The following is a 24,326-nucleotide window of genomic DNA, read 5'->3' on the forward strand; positions in this document are numbered from 1 at the left end:
GGCATCTGCTGCGAAAAAAATGTGCTGGATAGGTTGCCGGTTATTCTGATGTGGCGACCCCGGATTAATAAAGGGACTAAGCCGACAAGAAAACAAATGAATGAATGAATGAATGAATGAATTTGCTCCCAAAAAAAAAAAAAACTGTAGAGATGAACATGGGAGGTAGAGAAAGCGTTTTATCAGCCACGAAGCATTTGTATGTATTGTATGTGCGTTTGTATCATCAATAATTAAGAGTGCTGGTGAATCGAATAGAAAAAAACACGACACGAGAGGTAATTTGATAAAAAAATAACAACATTATTACACTAGAGCTTAAATTTTTTACAACGCAAAACAACATTTGGATATGTTGCATATTAATGCAGCTGTTCTGTGTCGGTTAAATCAGTTGACTGTTGAAATTCAAAATTTTAACCCAGCTGGTTGAGTTATAAAATAAATAACCAAATAAAGGTTGAAAACAACCCAACAAAGCATAAAATATTTAACCCAACTGCTTGAGTTAATATTAAATAACCTAATAAAGATTAAAAATAACCCAACAACGCACCAAATAGGTTTAACTCAATCATGGGTTGAAGAAATAACTCAACGTTTATTAGAGTGTGACATTTCATATCAGTGACTACTTAAAGGGGTAGTTCAGCATAAAATTAACATTGACTCACTATTTACTCATCCTCAAGTGGTTCCAAACCTTTATGTGCTTGTTTCTTATCTTAAAGAAAATATTTTGAAGAAATCTGAAAACTTACAACTATTGATTTATATAGTATATAAAATATGGACTTACACAAAATATGGATGTGAATGGTTACAGGTTTGCAGTTTTCTTCAGAACATCGTCTTTTGTGTTTGGTGAAAGAAAGAAAGTGAAACAGGTTTGAAATAAGTAAAGGGCGAGCAAATAATTACTAACTTTTCAGTTTTGGGTGGTCTATTTCTTTGTGAAAACAACTTGGCCTTGCATTTAAAAAATGATGTCTTTCTGGGATTCAATGTTGTTACAATTCAGAAGGCACTATTGAATAAGGTCTTCTATAGACATGATTCTTGCTATACAGAAAGCGATGAACACACTGACCCAATTGTTATCAGACTTTAATTTTTTTCTTCAGTAATATTGAAAAGCACACAACATCCAGCGTCTCATATGTAGTGATACCATTGACATGTACAAACAGCTGAATCCTGAATAACAGCTCCAGCAGGTGGTCATTTTTGTGCTGCATGCATAGACATCAGTGGGGGGAAGGGTGTCATGGTTCAACCATGTTCTGTTCTGCCTAGCCTTTATCACTTTTGCATATGCAAGCATACACGTATTCTAGACAGATAAACCAACTGTATTATGAAGAAAGCGCAGACATGTATTTATAGCAATATATGCAATTTTTAGAAAGAGATTAGAGATTATCACTAGATTTTTGACATCATTTTGTGCTAATTTGTTTTAGTATATGTAACTTTTGGTTATGTGTTAGGTAAAGGTCCTAACAGACATGCATTTATTAATATGAGTTGATGTTAAAGGTGTGGTTCATACAAAAATGAAAAGTCTGTCATCATTTACTTAAACTTCACTTTTTTCAAACTTTTAAAAGTTTCTTTCTTCTGTTTACTCAAAAAGAAGATATTTAGAAAAACTTTGGAAACCTCTACCCACTAACTTCCACTTTATTTGTTTGGCCTACCAAGGATGTCAATGATCACAAGTTTTAATTTTTCTTAAGAATATTTCTTTTGTGTCCAACAGAATAATAAAATATTATAAAGGTCTAGAACCATTTGATGATTAGTGAATTGCAACCCAGGCTCATTCTGGAAACGTAGCCCCACGGACGTTTCTGGAGACTGCGATTTACATGGCCAGAGTTATGTATGGCTATCTCGTTTTATTCGAGCGAACACTATGTGGCGGTTTGACACCACTCCTCTTCTTTGCGCTCGCCGGCTGATGGCTCACCTCCGTGTGGAGGGCTTTACCGCCGCAACCAGTTTGTCTGCTTAGCTCGTAGTGTTACATTGGCGGAGCTGAGGCCCGGAGGAGGAGGAACCGCCCGCAGCGACAACCGGGTTTGAGTCTGGAGAAGAGCGGTTCCAGAAATCAGGTAAGGTGAAAAACAGAATCCAAAAAATAAAAGCGAACAAGTTTGCGGCAGGGCGAGAACAGCGTACAGCGGCCTCTTGCGGATTTGCGAATACAAAAACTGCACAAATACATACCTCCCGGGACGTATTTCGCAGTTTCCAGAAACGTCCGCGGGGCTACTTTTCCACAATGAGCCTGGGTTGGTAAATAGTGAGTAAACAAAATTATATGAAGTATAAAGTAATTTATACAGTTGTTAAAGTTAATATTTGTATACCTAGAATGTGATAAATGCTACAAAAATATTGTTTATTGATTTTTCTTAGCTGTTCCATTAACTGATGTTAAATAAAAGAACCCCAATATGAAGATATACCTTAGACAGGGGTGTCCAAACTCGATCCTGGATGGCATATTTTTGTTCCAAGCCCAAATAAACACACCTAAACCAGCTAATCAAGCTCTTTCTAGGTATGCGAGAAACTTCCAGGGAGGTGTGTTGAATGAAGTTGGAGCTAAACTATGCAGGACACCCTCCAGGACTGAGTTTGGACATCTCTGACCTAAAAAAAAGTATAGCCTTAAAAAAAATAACCCTACTGCTTAGCATATAAAAATAACACCAGATCCCCCTGACATTACAAAAACAACTTTAAAATTCAACTCCGTCTTCATCATCTCCAATGCTGTCAGTGCCGACTTCTTCATAATCCTTCTCCAGAGCTGCCAGGTCTTCTCTGGCCTCCGAAAACTCTCCTTCTTCCATACCCTCTCCCACATACCAGTGCACAAAGGCTCTCTTGGCGTACATCAGGTCAAACTTGTGGTCCAGACGAGCCCAGGCCTCAGCGATAGCTGTGGTGTTGCTCAACATGCACACGGCTCTCTGTACTTTGGCCAGATCTCCACCAGGAACCACTGTTGGAGGCTGATAGTTGATGCCTACTTTGAAGCCAGTGGGGCACCAATCAACAAACTGGATGGTGCGTTTGGTTTTAATGGCAGCGATGGCAGAGTTGACATCTTTGGGCACCACATCTCCACGATACAGAAGACAGCAGGCCATGTATTTACCGTGACGAGGATCACACTTCACCATCTGATTGGACGGCTCAAAGCAGGCGTTGGTTATGTCGGCCACAGAGAGCTGCTCATGATATGCCTTTTCAGCAGAAATCACTGGTGCATATGTGGCCAGAGGGAAGTGAATGCGGGGATAGGGCACCAGATTGGTTTGGAACTCGGTGAGATCCACATTGAGAGCTCCATCGAATCTCAGCGAAGCTGTAATGGAGGACACAATCTGCCCAATGAGCCTGTTGAGGTTGGTGTAGGTCGGACGCTCGATGTCCAGGTTTTTGCGACAGATGTCGTAGATGGCTTCATTGTCCACCATGAAGGCACAATCGGAGTGCTCCAGGGTGGTGTGGGTGGTCAGGATGGAGTTATAGGGCTCCACCACTGCTGTGGACACTTGAGGAGCAGGATAGATGGCAAACTCAAGCTTGGACTTCTTGCCATAGTCGACAGAGAGACGCTCCATCAGCAGAGAGGTGAAGCCAGAGCCAGTGCCTCCACCGAAACTGTGGAACACTAAGAAACCTTGAAGGCCAGTGCATTGGTCGGACTTTTGGGAGAGATAAGAAAGAGAGCATTCAAATAAGAATACAACACACTAATTTGACCAAGAAGCAGAACTTATTTTATTAACTAAGCAGATAATCAGATTAATATATTACCAGTTTGCGTATACGATCCAGAACTGAATCAATAATCTCCTTGCCAATGGTGTAGTGTCCTCTGGCATAGTTATTGGCAGCATCCTCTTTCCCAGTAATCAGTTGTTCAGGGTGGAAGAGCTGGCGGTAGGTTCCTGTCCGCACTTCATCTACATTTACAAAAAGCTGAAAGTGTCAGTCTGTTTTTTATTGTTTATTTTAATGAACTTAAAGTTCAAATTAAATGAAAACTAGGTAAGACTTTATTTTGATGGTCCCTATTGCACATTTTGTTGACTAAAAGTTGCATTGCACCTACATGCCAATTACTTCTCATTTGAGTATTAATAGATAGTCTGCTTAATATCTCTTGATACTGCTGCTTCAACATATTTAACTGACTATAAGCAACTTTGCAAGTACATTTCAACTTACACTAACCCTAACCTACACTAAGCTAACAATCTACTTATAATCTAATGAGAATTAGTTGGCCTGTAGATGCAATGTAACATAAATTCAACAAAATTTGTTAAAGAGTCCATCAAAATAAAGTGATAACAGAAACTACAACAGAAACAAACTATTTTGAGAAACTGTAATAGTCTATTCTTTAGACCAGAACAAACCCGGTCTAAAGTCCAGCGCAGAGCAATGATGTAGAGCAATATGCAAATATCTTTACATATGAAAAATAATTAAAATATTAAGGATATATATAGGATATAATATATATATATATATATATATATATATATATATATATATATATATATATATATATATATATATATATATATATATATAATAAAGGATTAAAATATTACAAAACATTATTTTTTAGCCTACATGAATTTAAAAAGCACTGCCTTGAATCCATCTCGGGAGGCTTTTTCAGTTCATTCAATTTGCTTTTGTATAATGTTATTATTATTAGCATTATTATTATTATATCCATATTTATATTTGTTTTATTAAAAACAAGCTTAGATTTGTCCACCTGTCAGGTTTTAGACCATATGGGGCATGGCAGGTGTATTTGGAAATAACTCAGTATTTTGACCACACTTCGTTATTATTGTTCATTTATTAATTTGCTGGAAATTAGAACTGAATTTAGAAATAGTTTTGAAACAAATCTTTGAGCTTAACAAACAAAATTTATTATTTATAGGCTAATTGATGTCTGTGCGTAAAGGTTTCTCTATCCACGAGAGTGAAAGTGAAAGTGAGACTTACTTTACGTCATGTAAATAGCAAATGCGCTATGGCGCGACGCAGATGACTTTTTGAGATTTCCATTTTGCGCATGGACCGTCAAAATAGAGCCCTTAGAGTGTAAAACTGCACACCACACTAAAGATTTTTGACACCTGCGGGGCAAATTGTCCAGTGTACATATAACTCCACGGGTGTTAAATAAGGGTGCTTTCACATCTGTGAATCGATTCAGTTGTTCCGAAACAGGGATTAAAATTGTTACATTGTACATTTGCTTTTGGTATGGTTCGCTTTCACAGCTAAGTTTCTAAACGGACCAAAAGAGCTAAAACAAGTCACGTGTGAGTAAACTCTCCTCACATTGGTCAGAGTTTCATAGTTTATTATGCTAAGTCCCGCTCAGCTGTCAGGGGTGGTGGTGGTTTGGTTGTGTTTGACAGTGTGTGCACGATGTGACTGAAGAGCGAGGAGGCATGTGGTGGGAAGGGTTGAGGGGGGTGCGCGATGTATTTGAGGACCGGGAGGGAAATGCGCAATTTCCGGGAGATTATCACTCGTTTGCGGGCATCTTGGAGTCTCTGTGCATTTGCGGGAGACTCACAAAACTTCCGGGAGACTTGGGATGTCTGTTGAATGACCTCATGCCCTACTCATAATTCTCTCTTCATATAGCCATATGCCTATTACATATCCATAAAACACTGTAATGTAACCGGGCTCAGATCGTATCACTTTCTCACTACAATCAATCCACTCCAGAGTTCGTTTCAATCGAGCCGAGACCACCTCATTCAAGCGATCTCGGAGCGATTGCTTTGCCGTGGATCCGAGCGCGATTGGTGGTTTCTCAAATGCCAAGCGAACTGGGCAAACGAGACAGGTTCCGAAACAAAAGTCTAGGTGTGAAAGCACCCTTACTCTCTCTTCTGGTCTTCTGGTGTATATTTGAGTCCCACCAGCCCAATGTATATAAGTTACACTTTTTTACTGTCAACCCAGTGTTGGGTCAGAAGTTGGGTCGAAAATGGACAAATCCATCCATCAGGAATTCCATCTATCAAAAGTGTAATTTACATTAAATAAAAAAAAAATCACTGGGTTGTTTTAATCCAATGTTGGGTAAAATATGGGCAAACCCAACATTAAGTTAATTTTTCTAGAGTGTAGGGTACAAACATTGAAGAAAAAGAAAGATAAAATAGCACAGATATTTAGCACTTTGAAACCAGATACATAGACTTTAGGATCACAGTAAAGTACAGACATTGTCTTTGTAAAGAATATGCAAATCACCTTCACATTAATAAACAAATGAGAATCTTCTAGCCTTTTATATTCATTATAATTTCAGCATTGTGTTCAGAAACAGCTTGTTCTTTTGTGTATTTTTTTCATTCATATATGGCAGTATACTTTTGATAAATCATTACTTCACACACAGATAATACTAATGGTACAGTAAATAATTTATGAATACACTGAATAGAAGAGGTCCCAGGACAGATCCCTGAGGCACACCCAGATCAATACCCAGAAGGAGGGATGCTTTGTCTTCCACTATTACATGCAGAACTCCACCTTCGAGGTGCAATTCAGATCATTAGAGGAGATATTAAATTTAGCGAATGTACCGAGACAATTCTACTAAACTGCTACCCAGTGGTGTAAAATAACAAATTACAAATACTCAAATTACTGTAATTGAGGTCTTCTCAGAAATTGTAATTTACTTAGTAGTTTTAAAAATGTGTATTTTTACTTTACCTTGAGTACATTTTTATTGCTGTATCGTTACTTTTACTCCACTACTTTCTTTAAATCATCAGTCACTATATTATACTTTTTTGTCTGTGGGATTAGAAACATTTATCCTGTGATTCCTGTCCAATCAGATCACACATAGAAGATAAATTGCATCATAATGAACTACCTTAATAAGACATGGGTGATTTATAATTGCAGCAAAAAGTTTGGAAGCATTGAAAGTGTCCAAAATCTTTACACGCACTGACCCAGAGACTGTTATAGATGCATGTCACTGATGAGAAAATTATGGATGTTTACACTATGATGACCAAAATTACCTTACACAGCCAGCTGGCAAAGGACGTCAACATGAAGTCAGAGTGACGTTGTACCCCAACGTCGTAGGGACGTTGCATTTTATTTGGAAATAAAAAACAGGTGGACGTCAGACTTTAATGTCAGGCCAACCTCAATGTCTTAATGTACAACCTAAAATCAACCAAATATCAACGTCTATTGATATTACAGCTTGACGTTGTGTGTATGTTACCAATATGACGTCTATCAGATGTTAGATTTTGGTTGCCATACCTGATGAATAAATGTCAGTATTTGACATCAACATGACATTGATTTAAGATGTTGGCTCAATGTATTTTGGTAACTTTCTAACAACCTAAAATCAACCAAACATCAATGTCATTTTACATCCATATTGAACATCAAAATAATGTTGTCCTTAGACGCTGGCAAGACATTGAATTTTGGTCACCTGACATCATGACCTAAATCTAACCTAATATCAACGATGATGTGTGCGTGCTGGGCAATAACTAAATGCACTACAGAATGTTACGTTTACAAACATCCACAAATTACTTAAGTATTTTTAAAAGGTCTACTTTTTACTCATACTTGGAGTAATATTTACAACAGATACTTTTACTCACTTGCACTACATCTTTAGGCAAGTATTGGTACTTTTACTTAAGTATGATTTTTGGTACTCTTTTCACAACTGCTGCTACCTATACAAAGTGTAACCAAACAGTCTACTGATACTCTAATATTATTAAGAGGATCATCTGAAACATTACAAAGTAAACAATAATCCACTAAAATATTTCAAATTAGCATCAAGTATTTTAAGTACAAATACACCCTTACCAATAACAGTGGGCTCAAGATCAACAAAGATGGCACGTGGAACGTGTTTCCCTGAAGCTGTTTCACTGAAGAAAGTGTTGAAGGAGTCATCTCCTCCTCCTATTGACCGGTCACTGGGCATCTGTCCATCTGGCTGGATACCATGCTCCAGACAGTAAAGCTCCCAGCACGCATTCCCAATCTGTGCTCCAGCTTGGCCGACATGTACAGAAATGCACTCACGCTGCAGACGGACAATTATTTAATTGCATGTTAATTACTAGCAATATAAATATCACAAAAAAAAGTGCCTCACAGAAATGTTGTTACCATATTGTTCTTTGTCTTCCAGCCGATGCTCAGGGTTCGGAATGAAGCTCTAAATGTGTCAAAGTTCTAACGGAGAACATATTTATACCTGGAGCGTTGTGCGGTTACAGTGTGTGTAACAGGAGAAGCCACCACTGTCGATACCATCTTCAGGCTGTAAAAGGAGGAAGACAAAAAGTAAAAATGAGGTTAGTACCTCCTACACTCAAAGGAATAGTTTATTGTCAAAGCAATATAAATTTGAAAAGACAGCCGAACAATATTACACAAAAAAAACTTTGATCCTCTGGGCAGTATTTTAACAAAGGCACAGCTGAGCAAACTGTATGCCCTTACATGTGCAATGTCTTGCTTCATGTACTCTCAGCACAAAGAAGCATATATTTAAGAAAGAATTAGTAGGTTACTCATGTCTAGGAAACACTTTCATGAATTAATAATGGCTTCTCTTATTTCAGAGAGTTGGTGTAATGTGATACCGTCTTTGTGTGTGTGTGCTGAATGAGGTTTGGTGCAGGAGATTGAATAAAAAAACAGTAATACAATAGTTGCTCAGATTGACCCGTGTAGATACTGAGAGCTGTATAACTGAAATACTTCTCTTTTATGTGGCTTCCTGAAAACTGCAAGACTGCAGGCTGAGCCAGAATTTATGAGTCTGTGGTGGTGCCCAGCTGACTGCTGGAATGTGAAATTCAAGAGATTTTATAATCTCTTCATAAATTATCAATGTAATGAGTTCAAAAAGGACATTTCATGCACAATTTCGCATGAATACATACTATATTATCTGCCTTCAAAGCATAGCATCAGCATCTGTAAATGCGAGTGTAAAGGGATTGCTTCATTTAAAAGTCAAGACTTTTGATGCGTAAAGAAGACGATCAAATTTCACTTTTTCATGTTCGGCTTCTAGTATCACTCTGGCAAGTATTGTCTTTAAAATCAGTGTACATAAGCATGTCATTGGTTTTTTGACTAGTTTGTGTATCAGAGAGTTGTCCATTATTGAAATGTACATATTTATTTATTTAGACATATACTGTCGGGGAAAGCGGGGCACAAAGTAACACGTTTTGGTTTTGGCAAAATAATGAACAAAGTAAAGGGGTTAGACAAACCATTTTTTTTTACCAATAACACGCAAGCCTCTCCTACAAATGAGCACTGGAATTATGATCGCCAGACCTATGGTTTCTGTGCAGTATTGCCAAAAGCGCCAGGAGTAAAAATTTTACAATTTACCCCACCCACGGGGCAAGTTGTAACAGACAGGGGGCTAATGCCATACATGCATTTAAAGGCAGATTTCCCACAGTTAATTTAAATTCAGTTTACTTTAAATAGTAGCTATATTTCCTCAGTAGTTGGCTCATTTCTTTTTTATTCTACAAAGCACAGTATGTTTATGTATTTATTTGTTTATTGGATAAACACATTTAAATCACATTTAAATGTATAATTATTATACAGTGCATTTATTTGCATTATTAGCAATAAAATATTTATTTCTATTAAACATTTTTTTCTATTAAAAAACATTTTTATTTAAAACGTTCCCAGCATTACACTCAAAATTCAAAAAAATATTTAGTTTGTTTAGTTGGTGTCCAACAGTGTGTGGCTTAGTGCCTACTCACACTATGCTATCTGAACTGTGCCCAGGTCTGTTTTCCTGGATTGTTTGAGTATGTGAGTGAGCTGAATCGGGCTCAGGCACAGTTCACTTGGCCAGCCCTGGCCTGGTTGGAAGAGGTGTGAGCGCGGTTCACTTGGGCTTTGGCGCGGTACACTTGCGTGTGAGTGCAAAACGTGCCTAAGCCTGAAACTGAAAGCGAGACGTGACTCTTAAGAGACTGTTTCATATGGATTTATTAATCATTCGTACTGTTGAATTAACGCAAACTGTCGTAGCTTATTAAAGACGCAAACCCCTCACTGCACCACAGCTGCACCTTCAGCAAACCTCCTAATTCCTGCAGCACGAGAGCTTTATGATTGTTTATGAGTGTCAAAAGTGACAGATCTGTTTGGTGAAATGTTTGACTTTGTGTCACCGCATCTCAAACGACAAGAGAAATCTCCACTGTGCTGAGCGAGAGCGCTTCTCTACTGAACAGCGCAGCATTGATGACGTAAGCGTGCCCAGGACCGAATGTAATGTGAGTGCAGGCCATCGGGGGAGATGAGAGAAGGGACAAGTGTGCTTTGGCCCGGTTCAAGGCAACTGTACTTAGTGTGAGTACGCCCTTAATTGTTACACCCTGTGTGTCATGTTTTCCTCAAAACTGGCTAGAAGTCACTGTGTGTGTTTTACATCTTTCAAAATGGTTCCATCTTTTAGTCTAGAAGACAGTGATCACAACAATATAAGATTTTACGAACAAACTTTCACAGATTTTTTTTAAATAAAAAAATGTCGACTATAAAAAAATATTTGTATGCTGCAAAAATGGTTTCTCCTGTGTTTCACATCCAAATTTCAACAATTTTTTTTAATAATTGGCAGGAAGACGTCTGCTGACAGTGTGCTAAAAACCTTCGAATCATGCCACGGTTAACCCTGAGCAAATACCTTAAAACTCTGTTACATTTAACCCCGCGTTATTTTGTGCCTCGTACTCCCCTAGATTTAGTTTTCTTACGTACACTGAAAAAAAATCTGTAAAAAAAAAGTCAAAAGACTGAAAGCAGGGCTTGCAGAGATTGTTCTGTTGTTGTTGTTGTTTCTGTTAAGTTACAGAAAATAATCATTTAACAAAAAAAAACACATGCAAAAACTACAAAATACAGAACATTACGCTCAAAATTGATTAAATTACAGTTTATTGCTGTAGATAATTTGCATTTAAACTGAAAAAAATGGTGGGGAAATGGTAATTACTGCCATTTTACTAATTATTTCTGCAATTATACAGATTATTGCTGTAATTTTACAAATTATTACTGTAAAAATATAAGTTATTATGCTAATTTTACAGATTAATAAATGTGACTAAAGATTTTTACTGTAATTCTACAAGTTATTAATGTAATTATACAAAAATTAATTAATTTGATTATAATGATTATTAGTGTTACTATACAGGTCATGAATGTAATTATACAAATTAATTAATGTGATTATAATGATTGTTACTGTAATTATGCAGGTTATTATTATAATTACACACATTGATTAATGCGATTAAACATTAATTTATACTATTATGCATGAACTCTGTAAATATTCCATCTTTTTTCACTTTCAACATACATTTAAAACAGAAAAAATATATTTTAAAGAATGATTTAAAAGAAAGTTTAAGTACAAATAATTGCTGTTGTCATTAAACACTGTAAATATAATCATCAGCTATAAAATAACTCAGCAAATACTTTTTTTAGGATATGTAAGTTAAACTCCAAAACTATTAGCTTGAAAAAATATAAAAAGTAAAGGGGTCAAACGCAGCAAGGCAAAAGGAAACCCATAACGATAATCCTCACTAAACACTTTAAGAATCAGCAACGATCTGTAATGATCTTCTGACTCTGTGTGTACCAATGACTGTAAAAAGCTGCGTACTCAGTCTGAAGTAGGAACCCAGGTGTGCGAGGTGCATGCTGGGAGTTGTAGTTCGTTAAAGTAGCGTGTGTGTAGTTTTCCAGTGATCCGCAGCCGTTATCACTGAAGATCATTGAGTAGCAAAATAAACATTTTAAAGTTTACAGTGCTTGTATTATATGCAGCCTACAAACAATAGGCTATTATTTGACATTATTAATCACACGTTAATCTTCATATGATTATCCTTACTAAAAACAATTTGACTTAATTTTTGTGTCCTTATTTTTACAGGAACAATCAGCAAATATTAACGTAAAATTACGTGAAACTCTCTGAAAATACAGAACAGTTACTTAAAAATCAGAAAAAGAAAGTAATACCAAAATACAAGCAATAACTGTAAAATTAATGTTAGATATTTTTATCAGAAAATATCTGTGAAACAACAGCTATTTCACTATATAATGAAAAAAATTTAAAATTCTAAATTCTGTAACAAAAAAACTGACAATTACCTGTAAAATAACGTTTATTTTTTTACAGTTTATCCTCCCTCTATCTCTCTCAATTTAATTAAATTAAATTAAATTAAATTAAATTCAATTCAATTCAATTCAATTCAATTCAATTCAGTTCAGTTCAGTTCAGTTCAGTTCAATTCAATTAAATTCAATTCATTATTTGCTTAATTGGCATGGCAAATGTTACAAATGTATTGCCAGAGCATTTATAAAGTTTTCATTAAAAAGAACATGCATACATTAAAAAAAACCATAGTAAACACAGTAATAGTATGTATTTTTTTAGTTTAAAAATAACTTTTATAAATAATGTAATGAGATTATAATTTCTAATTGCAAATTTTGAAAAAGAAACATAACAAAAGGCTTATTTTCAAAATACAAACTTATTATTATCCATGATTAAAAGAAAAAAAAAAACTATAGGAATCTGTTAAAAGTTAACCCAGGCTCATTCTGAAAACGGTTCGTATGGCTGCATTTCATTTTTTTAAGCGAACGCTACAGGGCGATGTGACGCTGTTCCCTTTCGCGCTTGCCGGCTGACAGCTTACCTCCGTGTGGAGGGATTTCCCGCTGCAGTCAGTTTGTCCGGTCAGCTCATTGTGTGCGTCGGCGGACTTCAGATGCAGAGAGGAGGAGTTGACAAAGGCGTCTGGGTTCGAGTCTGGGGAAGAGCGGTTCCAGAAACCAGGTAAGACAAAAACAGAATCCAAAAAATAAAGTGAACGAGTTCATAACAGAGTGAAATCTGAAAACGTGGTAATAAAAAAAAAAAACGGACGTGGGCTTTTCTTTTTATAGACGGCTTTTCTAAATTGTTTCTCGGGTATAGGGAAGTGAGCGGGCGGGCGGGTCAATTGGTAAAACTGGTTGGGTTCAGGGAAGGAGGAGGGTGGGTCAGCCGATTGGCCGGTCGCGCAGTCAATCATTTGGTCAGTCAGACAGCGGCCTATGGTGGGTTGACGCGAGAACAGCGCGGGCGCTAACGGCATTTGCGAGAGACGTTCGAGATACGAAAAATCGTGCACAGCGGCCTCTTGTGGATTCGCGAAAACAAAAACTTCACAAATACGTACCTCCCGGGACGTATTTCGCGGTCTCCAGAAACGTCCGCTGGACTACATTTTCAGAATGAGCCTGGGTTGTTAAAAGTAGTTTTAAATGAAAAACAGTATGGGCAAATAACAAACTGGCCAGCTCATATCCTCAGGCAGAATTTGTCCATTTGAATAATTAAAATTAAATTTTGTCCTTTTTTTTTTTTTTTTTAACTGATTATGATGGCATACTCTCAAAAAGTAAACTATGTTGGCAGGGGTGGGTCTTTTGAATCACCCGAATCCCCCCTGGCTACAAGTCTGGTGTATGTGTGGTTGGTTTGTCTCTGCATGCGTGTGACTTGTGGGCATTCCATAGGATTCCATAGTTTTTTTTCTGTACTATTACTCTACCCTAACAATATCTCTAAACAAAATTCTCACAAGAAAAGTGCAGTTTTAATTTCTGAAGAAAAAACAAACAAAACAAAAATAATCATAATAAATAAGTATGATTTAAAAGCTTTTTGAGAAATGAGGACATCAATGCATCGTCTCCTTATTGTAACAATACCTGTGTAGTACCCATGTCATTATACACATTTATGTACTGAAGAGAGGTGACGATATTCTGGCACACGTTGGAATCTTATAGCCATTGACTCCTAATGTTTTGTAGTTTTGTCCTACTGAATATGTCTACTACCATTTCATTTCATTCATTTTCTTGTCGGCTTAGTCCCTTTATTAATCCAGGGTCGCCACAGCGGAATGAGCCGCCTACTTGTCAAGCTAGTTTTTACGCAGCGGATGCCCTTCCAGCCGCAACCCATCTCATCCACACACACATTCACACACTCATGCACTACGGACAATTTATCCTACCCAATTCACCTGTACCGCATGTCTTTGGACTGTGGGGGAAACCGGAGAACTCAGAGGAAACCCACGCGAACGCAGGGAGAACATGCAAACTCCACACAGATACGCCAACTGAGCCGAGGCTTAACCCAGCAACCTTCTTGCTGTGAGGCGACAACACTACTTACTGTGCCACTGCTTTGCCTACCACCAGTTTCTAAACAGACAAAAGAATTGGAACGAGCTGAACTCCCAGTAGAGTACGTGTTTATGCTGGCCTCTAGTGGTGGTAAACGGTAAATATAGTAGGCTAAAAAAAACATATTCAGAATAAACTGTGTTCAGCAATTTGACCAACAGATGGCAGATCAACTGTTTGGTAAAGATCTTTTATTTATTTAGCCAGTGTTACACAAATATAAATACTTTAATCAAAATGATAATCTAGGTGTTTAATCATATTTAATGCATGGCTATAATAGTTATAGTTTTCAATTCAATAAAACATTTTCTACACGTTAATTTGTCTAAATTAATCAAATAACCATCTCTCTTGATACCACAAAAGCAAATGATAATGAGTGGTCAACACCGTTAAATCGTCTGTTGATTGATAATAGCACTTTAGGCAGATAATTTATTTATTTTTGGAATACGATTTCATTATAGAAGTCTAATCATGGCCGTAGCCAACCTGGTGAAAGGGGTGGTTCTTTTTTTTCTCAAAACGTGGAACTTTTTGCAGTAATTCATCTAATTTTCTATTTTATTTTTGATGTTTAAATACTGCATTGTGATATTTTAGGTACTATATTTAGCTGGATTAGCTTGTCGGATGGTCACACTTTTTGATGTACTAAAAATATTTCCTCAAGATTTAGAATAAATGTGAAAAGAAAAATTACTTATTTTTAAAATACAAATTTATTACATCATATATCATTAAGGAACAAAAATGAAATTGTAAAGATTTAAATTATGAACTGTAGCCTTTTAAGCAGCACATTCAACTTACCTCCGAATTTTGCCATTTGAATATTGAACAATTAAACATAATTAATAATAATAATAATAATAATAACAACAACAATAATAATAATAATAATAGTGATAGTAATAATAATAATAATAATAATAACAATAGTAGTAGTAGTAGTAATAATAATACTAATAAAAATAATAATAATAATAATAATAATAATAATAATAATAATAATAATAATAATGTAGAGCTTAACGATTTTCATATCCTCTCTTGTAAAAAGTACATTTGTAAATTCAGGGAAAACAACAACAATATACGTTTAAAATTCGGACATTTCTTTCTAAAAGGTCCAATATTTAGAATAAAAGTTCCTTGTAAAATACAAACAACAATACAATAACTAAGTCAGTGAAAGGTGACTTATCAGACTCTGCTTGGTCTTAAAGCCTTTGATGGGTTGTTTTCACAATTTACCATGGCTCAGCAGTCAAAATAGGACGAACGAGCTCATGTATGGGACAAATTCTGCGCCTTTGTCAGTGGGGTTGTTGATCATTCAAACCACCCGAACACCACTGGATAATAATTTGGCAGTCTGCCGCATAGCAATATTTGCCATGAAAGAAACCAACTTTTGCTCTAAAACTTTAAATCACATATTGATATTAAACACCAGGTGATTGCGTGATTAGAAATGCATTTACCAAAAAAATCTAAATTAATTTTATAGATTAAATTCTTTCCAGAAAAATGTTCAGTTTTACAGTTTTCTTCAACGAAATACTTTTATAATAACGTTATCTCTAAATGAAAATTTATTTTGATTGGTTCAGCCAATATGTGCTGTGAGTTGCTCGCTGATTTTGCAATAGCAAACTATAGAAACACATCCGAGATAGTACAGCTGTTCATTTACCAAAAAAAGCACAATAATGAGGTGTTTTGTTTTTCTGACCCGGAAATCTGTTCCATTGTGCATAGTGGTTAAAACACCACTAGGGGACAGCCTAACTTTCTTTTCATGAAATTGTAGTGTTCGGGGAAAAGAAAAACTGCTGAGAATGCCTTTAGTTCTAGTAAGACAATTTAAATGATTCAAAATGAAATAAAAATGAGCTAAAGTAAAACAATAAATAAGGTTAAGTGACAACTGCATGCAAGATCATTTGTTTGGTCTAGAAAAAAAGAAAGAAAGAAAGAAAGAAAGAAAGAAAGAAAGAAAGAAAGAAAGAAAGAAAGAAAGAAAGAAAGAAAGAAAGAAAGAAAGAAAGATCCACTATGGATATTGAGTTAATGGATAAATATAGTATTGCACTGCATGCCACAAATCACGGTCAAAACTGAAACTTTGGCTTGTCAAAATGTAAAATAGCTGTATATACTAAAACCTGCATCAGATGAAATTAGGCAAATATCTATTAAGCAGTGGCCAACAGGTCTCAGACCATCAGAGAAATATGCTGGCCAACAGATTTACAGCCTTCAAGGTCGGCAAGCTCAAAGTGACGTTGTACTTCTTTCCATGTCCTAATTAATCACTAGACTGACCTTAACCCTGTAGCACACACACACACACACACACACACACACACACACACACACACACACACACACACACACACACACACACACACACACACACACACACACACACGGAATGAATTACACTTTGATTAAGGTTTGTCACAGTTTTTGCTATATCCAAAGCAATCTCACGGCAATTTGCAACTTTATGCTTTAGTGGCTAATTAGTATGAATTCGTACAATCTAATTCGTACGATTTGCTCTTAAAATACTTACCTTTCCTCGTGAGATCAGGCTGAGCAACCCTAGGTGTCATGCAGTGGATTTAGTTGTCTTTCATGCATAACACTTCCTCAAGACAATAATGAACATATAAAACTTATATTCTAATACATCGCATTAAACGTTTTGCACACCTTTAACCATGATACTTTATTCTCTGTGGTCACTTCCCACATAAAACAATACAATAGTAATTCGTAGTAAATACTACAGTGTTTGTGAACCATGCTATAGTGAAGTGTACTCTACTGTTTATATTATTATAGTATTTACAACTCTTAATGAATATTGCATCAAACTGTTAGTGAATTGACAAAATATAATAAATTCAGTAGTACGCTTTAGTTTTTACTACAGTGATTAATTTTGGTACTGTATTCACCTTATTCTTTGCATATTGAGCAAATTTGAATCTTTTTGGCTGGAGACTTCCGTTCTCATTTACTTTCATTCATTTTTAGATATTTAAAACAACTCATTATGATGTTTGATGTTGCAAACTGCCATTTTCTTATTATATTAATCTACTTTGTTTGTTTTGTTGGAATATCAAGCCAATTCCATGTGTGTTCAATAAGAAAAGGTCTGAAGAGAGTTTTATTCAATACTAAAAATAATAGTAATTTATTAGATACAAATGAATAATTTCATGACAGAGCTCTGGGTTACGTTACCCCAATGCAATACAAGAATTACATCCAAGAGGTTCACACCTAACATACATTTCCTGATTCCAGCATATATACAAAACTGATATTAACAGGTGGAGTTTTGGTTTAACGTCACTTATCAGTCATTCTGCAGTCCTTTGGCTCTTGTACCCCTAGACATACTTCCTCTTTCTGCAACCCTTCTCTGTATACCAGAACTGAACAATTACGTGAATCTTTAATATATATCATAAATTCTACAAAGATCATGCTCCTTGTGACATATCTAGACAGCATTCTGGAACAAGGGCCCCCGCACTTTATTTATTTTCCTCTAGTCAGCATGTTCCTTGAAAAGTATGCAGCACAGTAAAACAGAGGAAGTGTGTCTGGTCAAAATGTGATATAATACAACAGAAAAGATTGATTAATCTGTTGTTAGTCTAAACATTTTTCTAATAAAAAATAAAAACACAAAATCAATTCCTTTTCCAAACATGGACCACATCTGGGCCAAGTCTCAGCAAGTTTAATAACTGGGCCTGAACTGGGCCAGATATGTTGGTTTGTCACGACTGCAATGAAATTGATAATCCCATAAAGCCTTGCCTTTTAGGTGTGCTATGGGTGTGCTTTTTCTTGAATCGACCTGATTGGTAGATTTTTTTTTCTTTATTCAAAAATAATAGAAATGTATTTTAAATATGGATCAAAATAGGCCAAACTTACATGGCCCACATATCCATTGTTAGCGTCTGGGCCAAATACTACATTTGATATCTGGCCCAAGTATTGTGTGGCGCCTTAAATACGGTGCTACCTTTGCTAAATCCAGGTCATGTATGGCCCACATGTTGTATGCTGGTGCCGGATGAATGCCTGCTGTGTCAGATTTATGCCAACTCTGGGCCAGAATTCTTTGCTACCTGGGTTGTTTGTAGAGCAAGTAGTTTGACCTTTTTTTGGCATTTATTATTCCTAGTCATTTCTCCCGTATAGGCGACTGAATCAAATGTTCTAAAAACAAAACACAAAAACGGGCACACTTCAAAATTTCGGAATAAGGTCAATAGCAAAGCATAATATTGAGTCGTTGATATTGATTGTGTTATCATCCGTGATGAAAAGAGTACTGAAAAATTCTACTCAAATAAAAGTCCAATTACTTAACCGAAAATGTTTTCCAAATCGCATCTATTTTGAGGCCTTTAAGACTGTGGTTTCCTCTCTCACCAAATTAACTGACAAATTCGTATTAACATATCTCCATTGTAATGCGTATATTCATATCCACAAGACAGGACATGCGTTTCCTAAAAATCATTGTTAGCCAACTAAGGTCGCAATTTCTGTCATTATAAACATAGTTTATCTTCTAAGATAAAGAGGGAAATGTATAACACAAGGGTTTGTCGTTTATTTTGTCAATCAAGCCTGTTTTCCAATTTCAAGTCACTTCCAGATACATATTACAGCTTATTCACATCCACACAATCATCGCTACATCCACTAAATTCAATGCAAAATACAATGTTTTCTTAAATATATTTATACAACAGTTCTGTCTGGTTCTCGACTCTGATTGGCTGATAGCCGTGATATATTTAAGTAATATCAGCACCTGGCAGCCTCTTTACCCTTTGTGTATTACTCCACTCACATACAGCCAGCAAAAAGCAGACACCACAGATCTAAAGTTTAAAAGATGCTTACTTAACTGTTTAACTGTCAGCTTATGATTTGAATCCAACGCGGAAGAAAGTAGTTCCTCATACAAAAGGGTTTTTGAGACTCTCCATGTTTGATTATGTTTTTATATACACAATTATGCCGTCAAACTGTTGTATAAATGCAATATGATACTCGTAGCAGTGCGATATGGCTGTATATCGGCACTGGTGGGGACACTAAGGCACTCGGCCTGCGGCCTCATGCCAACGCACGCCTCCCACCAATGCCGATATACAGACATATCTCAATGCTACGAGTGTGATATATATATATATATATATATATATATATATATATATATATATATATATATATATATATATATATATATATTTATATATATATATATATATATATATATATATATATATATATATATATATATATATATATATATATATATATATATATATATATATATATATATATATACATATCACACTCGTAGCAGTGAGATATGTCTGTATATCGGCATTGGTGGGAGGCGTGCGTTGGCATGAGGCCGCATGTGTGTGTGTATATATATATACATGCATATATATATATATATATATATATATATATATATATATATATATATATATATATATATATATATATATATATATATATGTGTGTATATATATATGTGTGTGTGTGTGTGTGTGTGTGTGTGTGTGTGTGTATATATATATATGTATATATATATATATATATATATATATATATATATATATATATATATATATATATATATATATATATATATATATATAGTTTAAATACAAAAACTTCTAAATGCCATCTGAATTTTCCATCGAAATTGAACATTTATTAGCCTGTTTGGCTAACTTTAAATTAAATAAAAATAACTTATACTTTGCCATAAAAGTGATATTACTGAACGTACACACAAAATGCTAATTTTAGAAGAAAAATTCTGATGGCATTTAGAGGTTTTTGCATGTGAACTCTTCATACAAATACATACATATATGTAAGCATATATGCACACATATATGTAAGCATATATGCATGCATATATGTACAAATATGCTTCATATACAGTATGTACATATAATATAGGAAACGGCCAATTTTATATATGTCACATATATTCAAAACCTATATCAAAACCTATATTAAAACATATATGTGTACATAGGTTCTTTCTGTGTGTGTGGTTCAAAAACACTACACTTTTTGCTAAAAATGACTTTTTTTAGTTAGCGCATGAGTGTGGTAACAGCAAACAGAAGTAAAAATAATGAAGTTATAAATGACAGATATTTGAGAGTAGCGAAAATATCACTTATTTCCAATACAATGAAACATGTTACATGATTATATTCCTTATGTAATCTAATCAAGAATATTTCCCGTTCTAGATTTGGATGGAGCCCCTGGGAGCAACTAAAACACAAATGGTGTGAAGCTGGCAATGGCGTTCAGCTGTTAGCTGATTACATTGATTCCATTTATTTGTGACCGTTTTCCAGCCACTTCACTCCTGAAGGTGAGTATTTCATCTCCATGTAAACACTTTGGGCTCCTTCTGAAAGCTTGATTCTTACTGAGGAAGCAGATTGGAAAAAGCAAAGCGTTTTGGGATAATCAATACTGACATGGATCAATGCAGATAATTATTGATTTAATTCATTAACACACTCCACTCTCCTTATTCACTTACACAATTAGAATATTAGATAGCCAGAATAGTATATTTAATATACTACTTTTTACACATATCGTATCATTTATCTGCAAAAAAAATAAGTGCATTGGTATGTGGGCAACTGAACACTTTTTTCACTAGGCCTAAAAATGCACGGTCAGTATGCAATTTCAATCTTGGAGGCAAGTTTTGATCTGAATCTACGAACAAAACTGCTAAACTATTGTAAACATCTTCAGATTAATCACATTTTTAACAAGCCAACTGTCGTCTTGTTGCTCTCTGTTATGTAACCTTGCTTTTGAGCCAAACCTGTTGTTAATCATTACTGGAACTACAATAACCAGCCAGCATTTAAGCTAATGTTCTGTAATGGTTCTTTAAATACTACAAACAAAATGTTCTTATGTTCATGTTTTAACAGTAGGTCTTCTTAAAAAGCATGACAACACTATTAATATAGAGACTTAGAATCAGTGATATGTAATACTGCATAATCTGGATTATGAAATAAGTACTTAGTAATTAGATTACATTACATTTCAAAAAGCTCATAATCAGCTTAGTTACATTTTCAGTGATTACAGGATTACATATTGTACACATAGTAAATTATTCACAATTTCTTGATTCTAATATGCCCTTTTCTCTGTTAAGTACAAAAAACTAACTTATTTTATAAGCTAGTTTTGTGAAATAAAAGGCCAAATAAAAGTCATTAAGGGTCAGATTTGCAAATCTGTTAGGTGTTTCGTACTTTTATAATAAAAACAACTCTAATTTTATTGATAAAAAAAGAAGTAAAACAGCTACAGCAAATATCCATAAGTTTTAAATATAGTGTAAAAATTGACTTTCTCAGAATTCCCTACTTGACACTTATGTTTTTTTGTTGGCATTTTCATTTTAGTCACATCAATAACATTTTATTTTACTTCTGACATTGATATTGTTTGTTTCATTACTTGTGTAACACTGGGAGTGACACTGACAACAGAGGTGTGGATCCACGTGCAGGTTTATTCAGTGGTCAGGCAAGCAATGGTCAACACAGGTGCAAACAGACGTATGAAGGCAAACCAGAGTCAAAGTCAAATTAACAGGCAGATGGTCAGGGCAGGCAACAAACAGAATTAAATAAATAAGCAAGGCAAGGATCAAAACACGGAAAACAAGACTCAGCAATGACGGTTTCAAAGTGAGCTGTATATATATGTGTGTAATCAGTACATGAGCAGCATCAGCTGTGTGTATGCAATCAGTCGGGATCTGGAACCGGTTGTGTATGTGGAGCATGACTGGTTCCTGTAGTCCATTTATCGGCAGATTTGTAGTTCATGTGGATGTGAGTGTTTACCAGCGACCTCTGGTGGTTTGATCGTTGGTGAACATGACAAATTCAGTTTCATGTGCTTTACCATGATGGTGTTTAGTTGTGTTAAGGACACGGAGCACCTCAATTTGTTTGCGATTTGTGGTTCATAATTTGTCTCATCACCGCCTTATTTAGATTATGTTTTTGTCTGTGTAACTAAGGTACAATGTGTAAATGTTAGTACTTTAAAATATTGACATATTAACACTGTATAAGTTATTGAAATATTATAGTTTACCATTAAACTTTGAGATGTTTTTTTAAGATAACATTTTTGCCAGTAAAATTAAGATGTAAAGACGTACGTATCGCTGTATTTCATTTTTAAAACAAACAATACTGGGCGGTTTGATGCCCTTCCTTTTCTCACTTATCAGCTGACCACTTACCATCCATTTGGACTGCTTTCCCACTATTAACTGTTTGTCCTGTTAGCTCGCCGTGTGGTGGATGCAGAGAGGAGTTGACCACGTCAACAGAGTTCAAGTCTGGTGGAGAACAGTTGCAGAAAGCAGGTAAGACAAAAACAGAAGCCAAACAATAAAATAAACAAGTAAATAACAGAGTGAGATTGTGGTAAAATCTAAAAACGTGGTAAAAATCAGTCGAGTGCTGTTCTTTTTCTCGATTGCTTTTTAAAACTGTCTGTTGGGTTTGGGAATTGGGTGGGCGGGTCAATCTGTGCTACTGAAAACACTATTGGTTGGGAAAGAGGAGGGTGGGTCAGTCGATCGGTCAGTCAGTCAGTTGACAGCAGCCTCTGTTGGATTTAAGCAAGAATAGCAGGAGCGAATGGCACTAGTGAAAGAAATTTGAGATCAAAAATCGCAAACCGCTGCCTCTGCTGGATTCACGAAAACAAAAACTGCAAAAAAACGTAGCTCCTGGGAAGTATTTGCTGCTTCACCCAAAAATGTATATAGCTGAACGTTTTCAGAATGAGCCTGGGTTAAAAAAATTTTTATTTAAAATATTTCAACATTCGTTGGCGCCAGTAGCCTAGTGGTAATGCGCGCTGACATATAGCACCAACGTGCCCACGGCGACCCGAGTTCAATTCCCAGCTTGAGGTCCTTTGCCGATCCTTGCCCTCTCTCTGCTCCCAGTGCTTTCCTGTCTGAATTCTCCTCTGTCCTGTCATAATAAAGGTGAAAAACCCCTAAAAAATAATGATAAATATATATATATATACATATTTCCACATTCACATTTTTTCCCATGAACTTTTGACATAGAAAATTTAACATTACAGTTTTATAGAGTTGCTTGTATTGACATCTTAGAAACAATCTATCATTTAAGAAAAATATACGAAGAATTAACTCAGCAAAATAACAGAAAGTACTGACAGATCATTACTAGGTTTTTGGACTATCATTTATGAAACAAACCTCAATATTATATTACTTCAAACTATTATAAATGTGATTAGAAGTCTCGTTCCCCCCCCCCCCCCCCCCCCCAAAAAAAAAAAAAAAAAAAAACAACTGTTTATGTCTATGGTTTACAGTGTATTTAGGATTATGATTTTATTGTCCATTTCTTTCTTATCTTAAAGGTATTTACTCCATTTGTAAAATGGTTTAATCCATGTGACATTTAAAGCTCAGCGGTAATTAATTGGCCCTGGTTTAACGTGCAGGTTTGATAGGGTCTAATTGGTGGATTAAGGCCTCGTTGAAACAGATTAAGACTGATGGGATTATGTGGCTGTGAGAGACATGAGACTAAACAGGTGACGCAGCACGAGTTTAGGGGTGTCAGTGGCAAAGGGGGAATTAGTTGATTAAAGCAGCCTCTACAAAAGCAGACCCAGGAGGAGGCGCAGGAGGGTGATTTATTCCTGCTAGTGGGTGGTGGAACATTTGTGTATTCTTCCACACTGCGAGAGTG

General features: G+C 35.6%; 1 protein-coding gene across 2 annotated transcripts; it reads right to left on the bottom strand.

Moving 5' to 3' along the window:
* Positions 1–581: 581 nt before the first annotated feature.
* Positions 582–8,616, bottom strand: tuba8l5 (tubulin, alpha 8 like 5). 2 transcript variants are annotated; one of them, NM_001168287.1, is given in 5 exon segments: positions 2,751–3,725; positions 3,838–3,986; positions 7,951–8,173; positions 8,348–8,413; positions 8,596–8,616. In NM_001168287.1, coding segments are annotated over 5 exon segments (1,434 nt in total).
* Between the last annotated feature and the right edge of the window lie 15,710 nt (positions 8,617–24,326).

The sequence above is a fragment of the Danio rerio genome, chromosome 9, assembly GCF_049306965.1.
Source record: "Danio rerio strain Tuebingen ecotype United States chromosome 9, GRCz12tu, whole genome shotgun sequence".
NCBI classification, from domain to species: domain Eukaryota; kingdom Metazoa; phylum Chordata; class Actinopteri; order Cypriniformes; family Danionidae; genus Danio; species Danio rerio.

Excerpts from the sequence above, each read along its gene's own strand:
- tuba8l5 (XM_005167445.6), bottom strand. Across the intron at positions 3,987-7,950 it reads TCTTGAGCCCACTGTTATTG|ATGAAGTGCGGACAGGAACC; the intron begins GTAAGGGTGTAT and ends TTGTAAATGTAG. Across the intron at positions 3,726-3,837 it reads TGGATCGTATACGCAAACTG|TCCGACCAATGCACTGGCCT; the intron begins GTAATATATTAA and ends CTCTCCCAAAAG.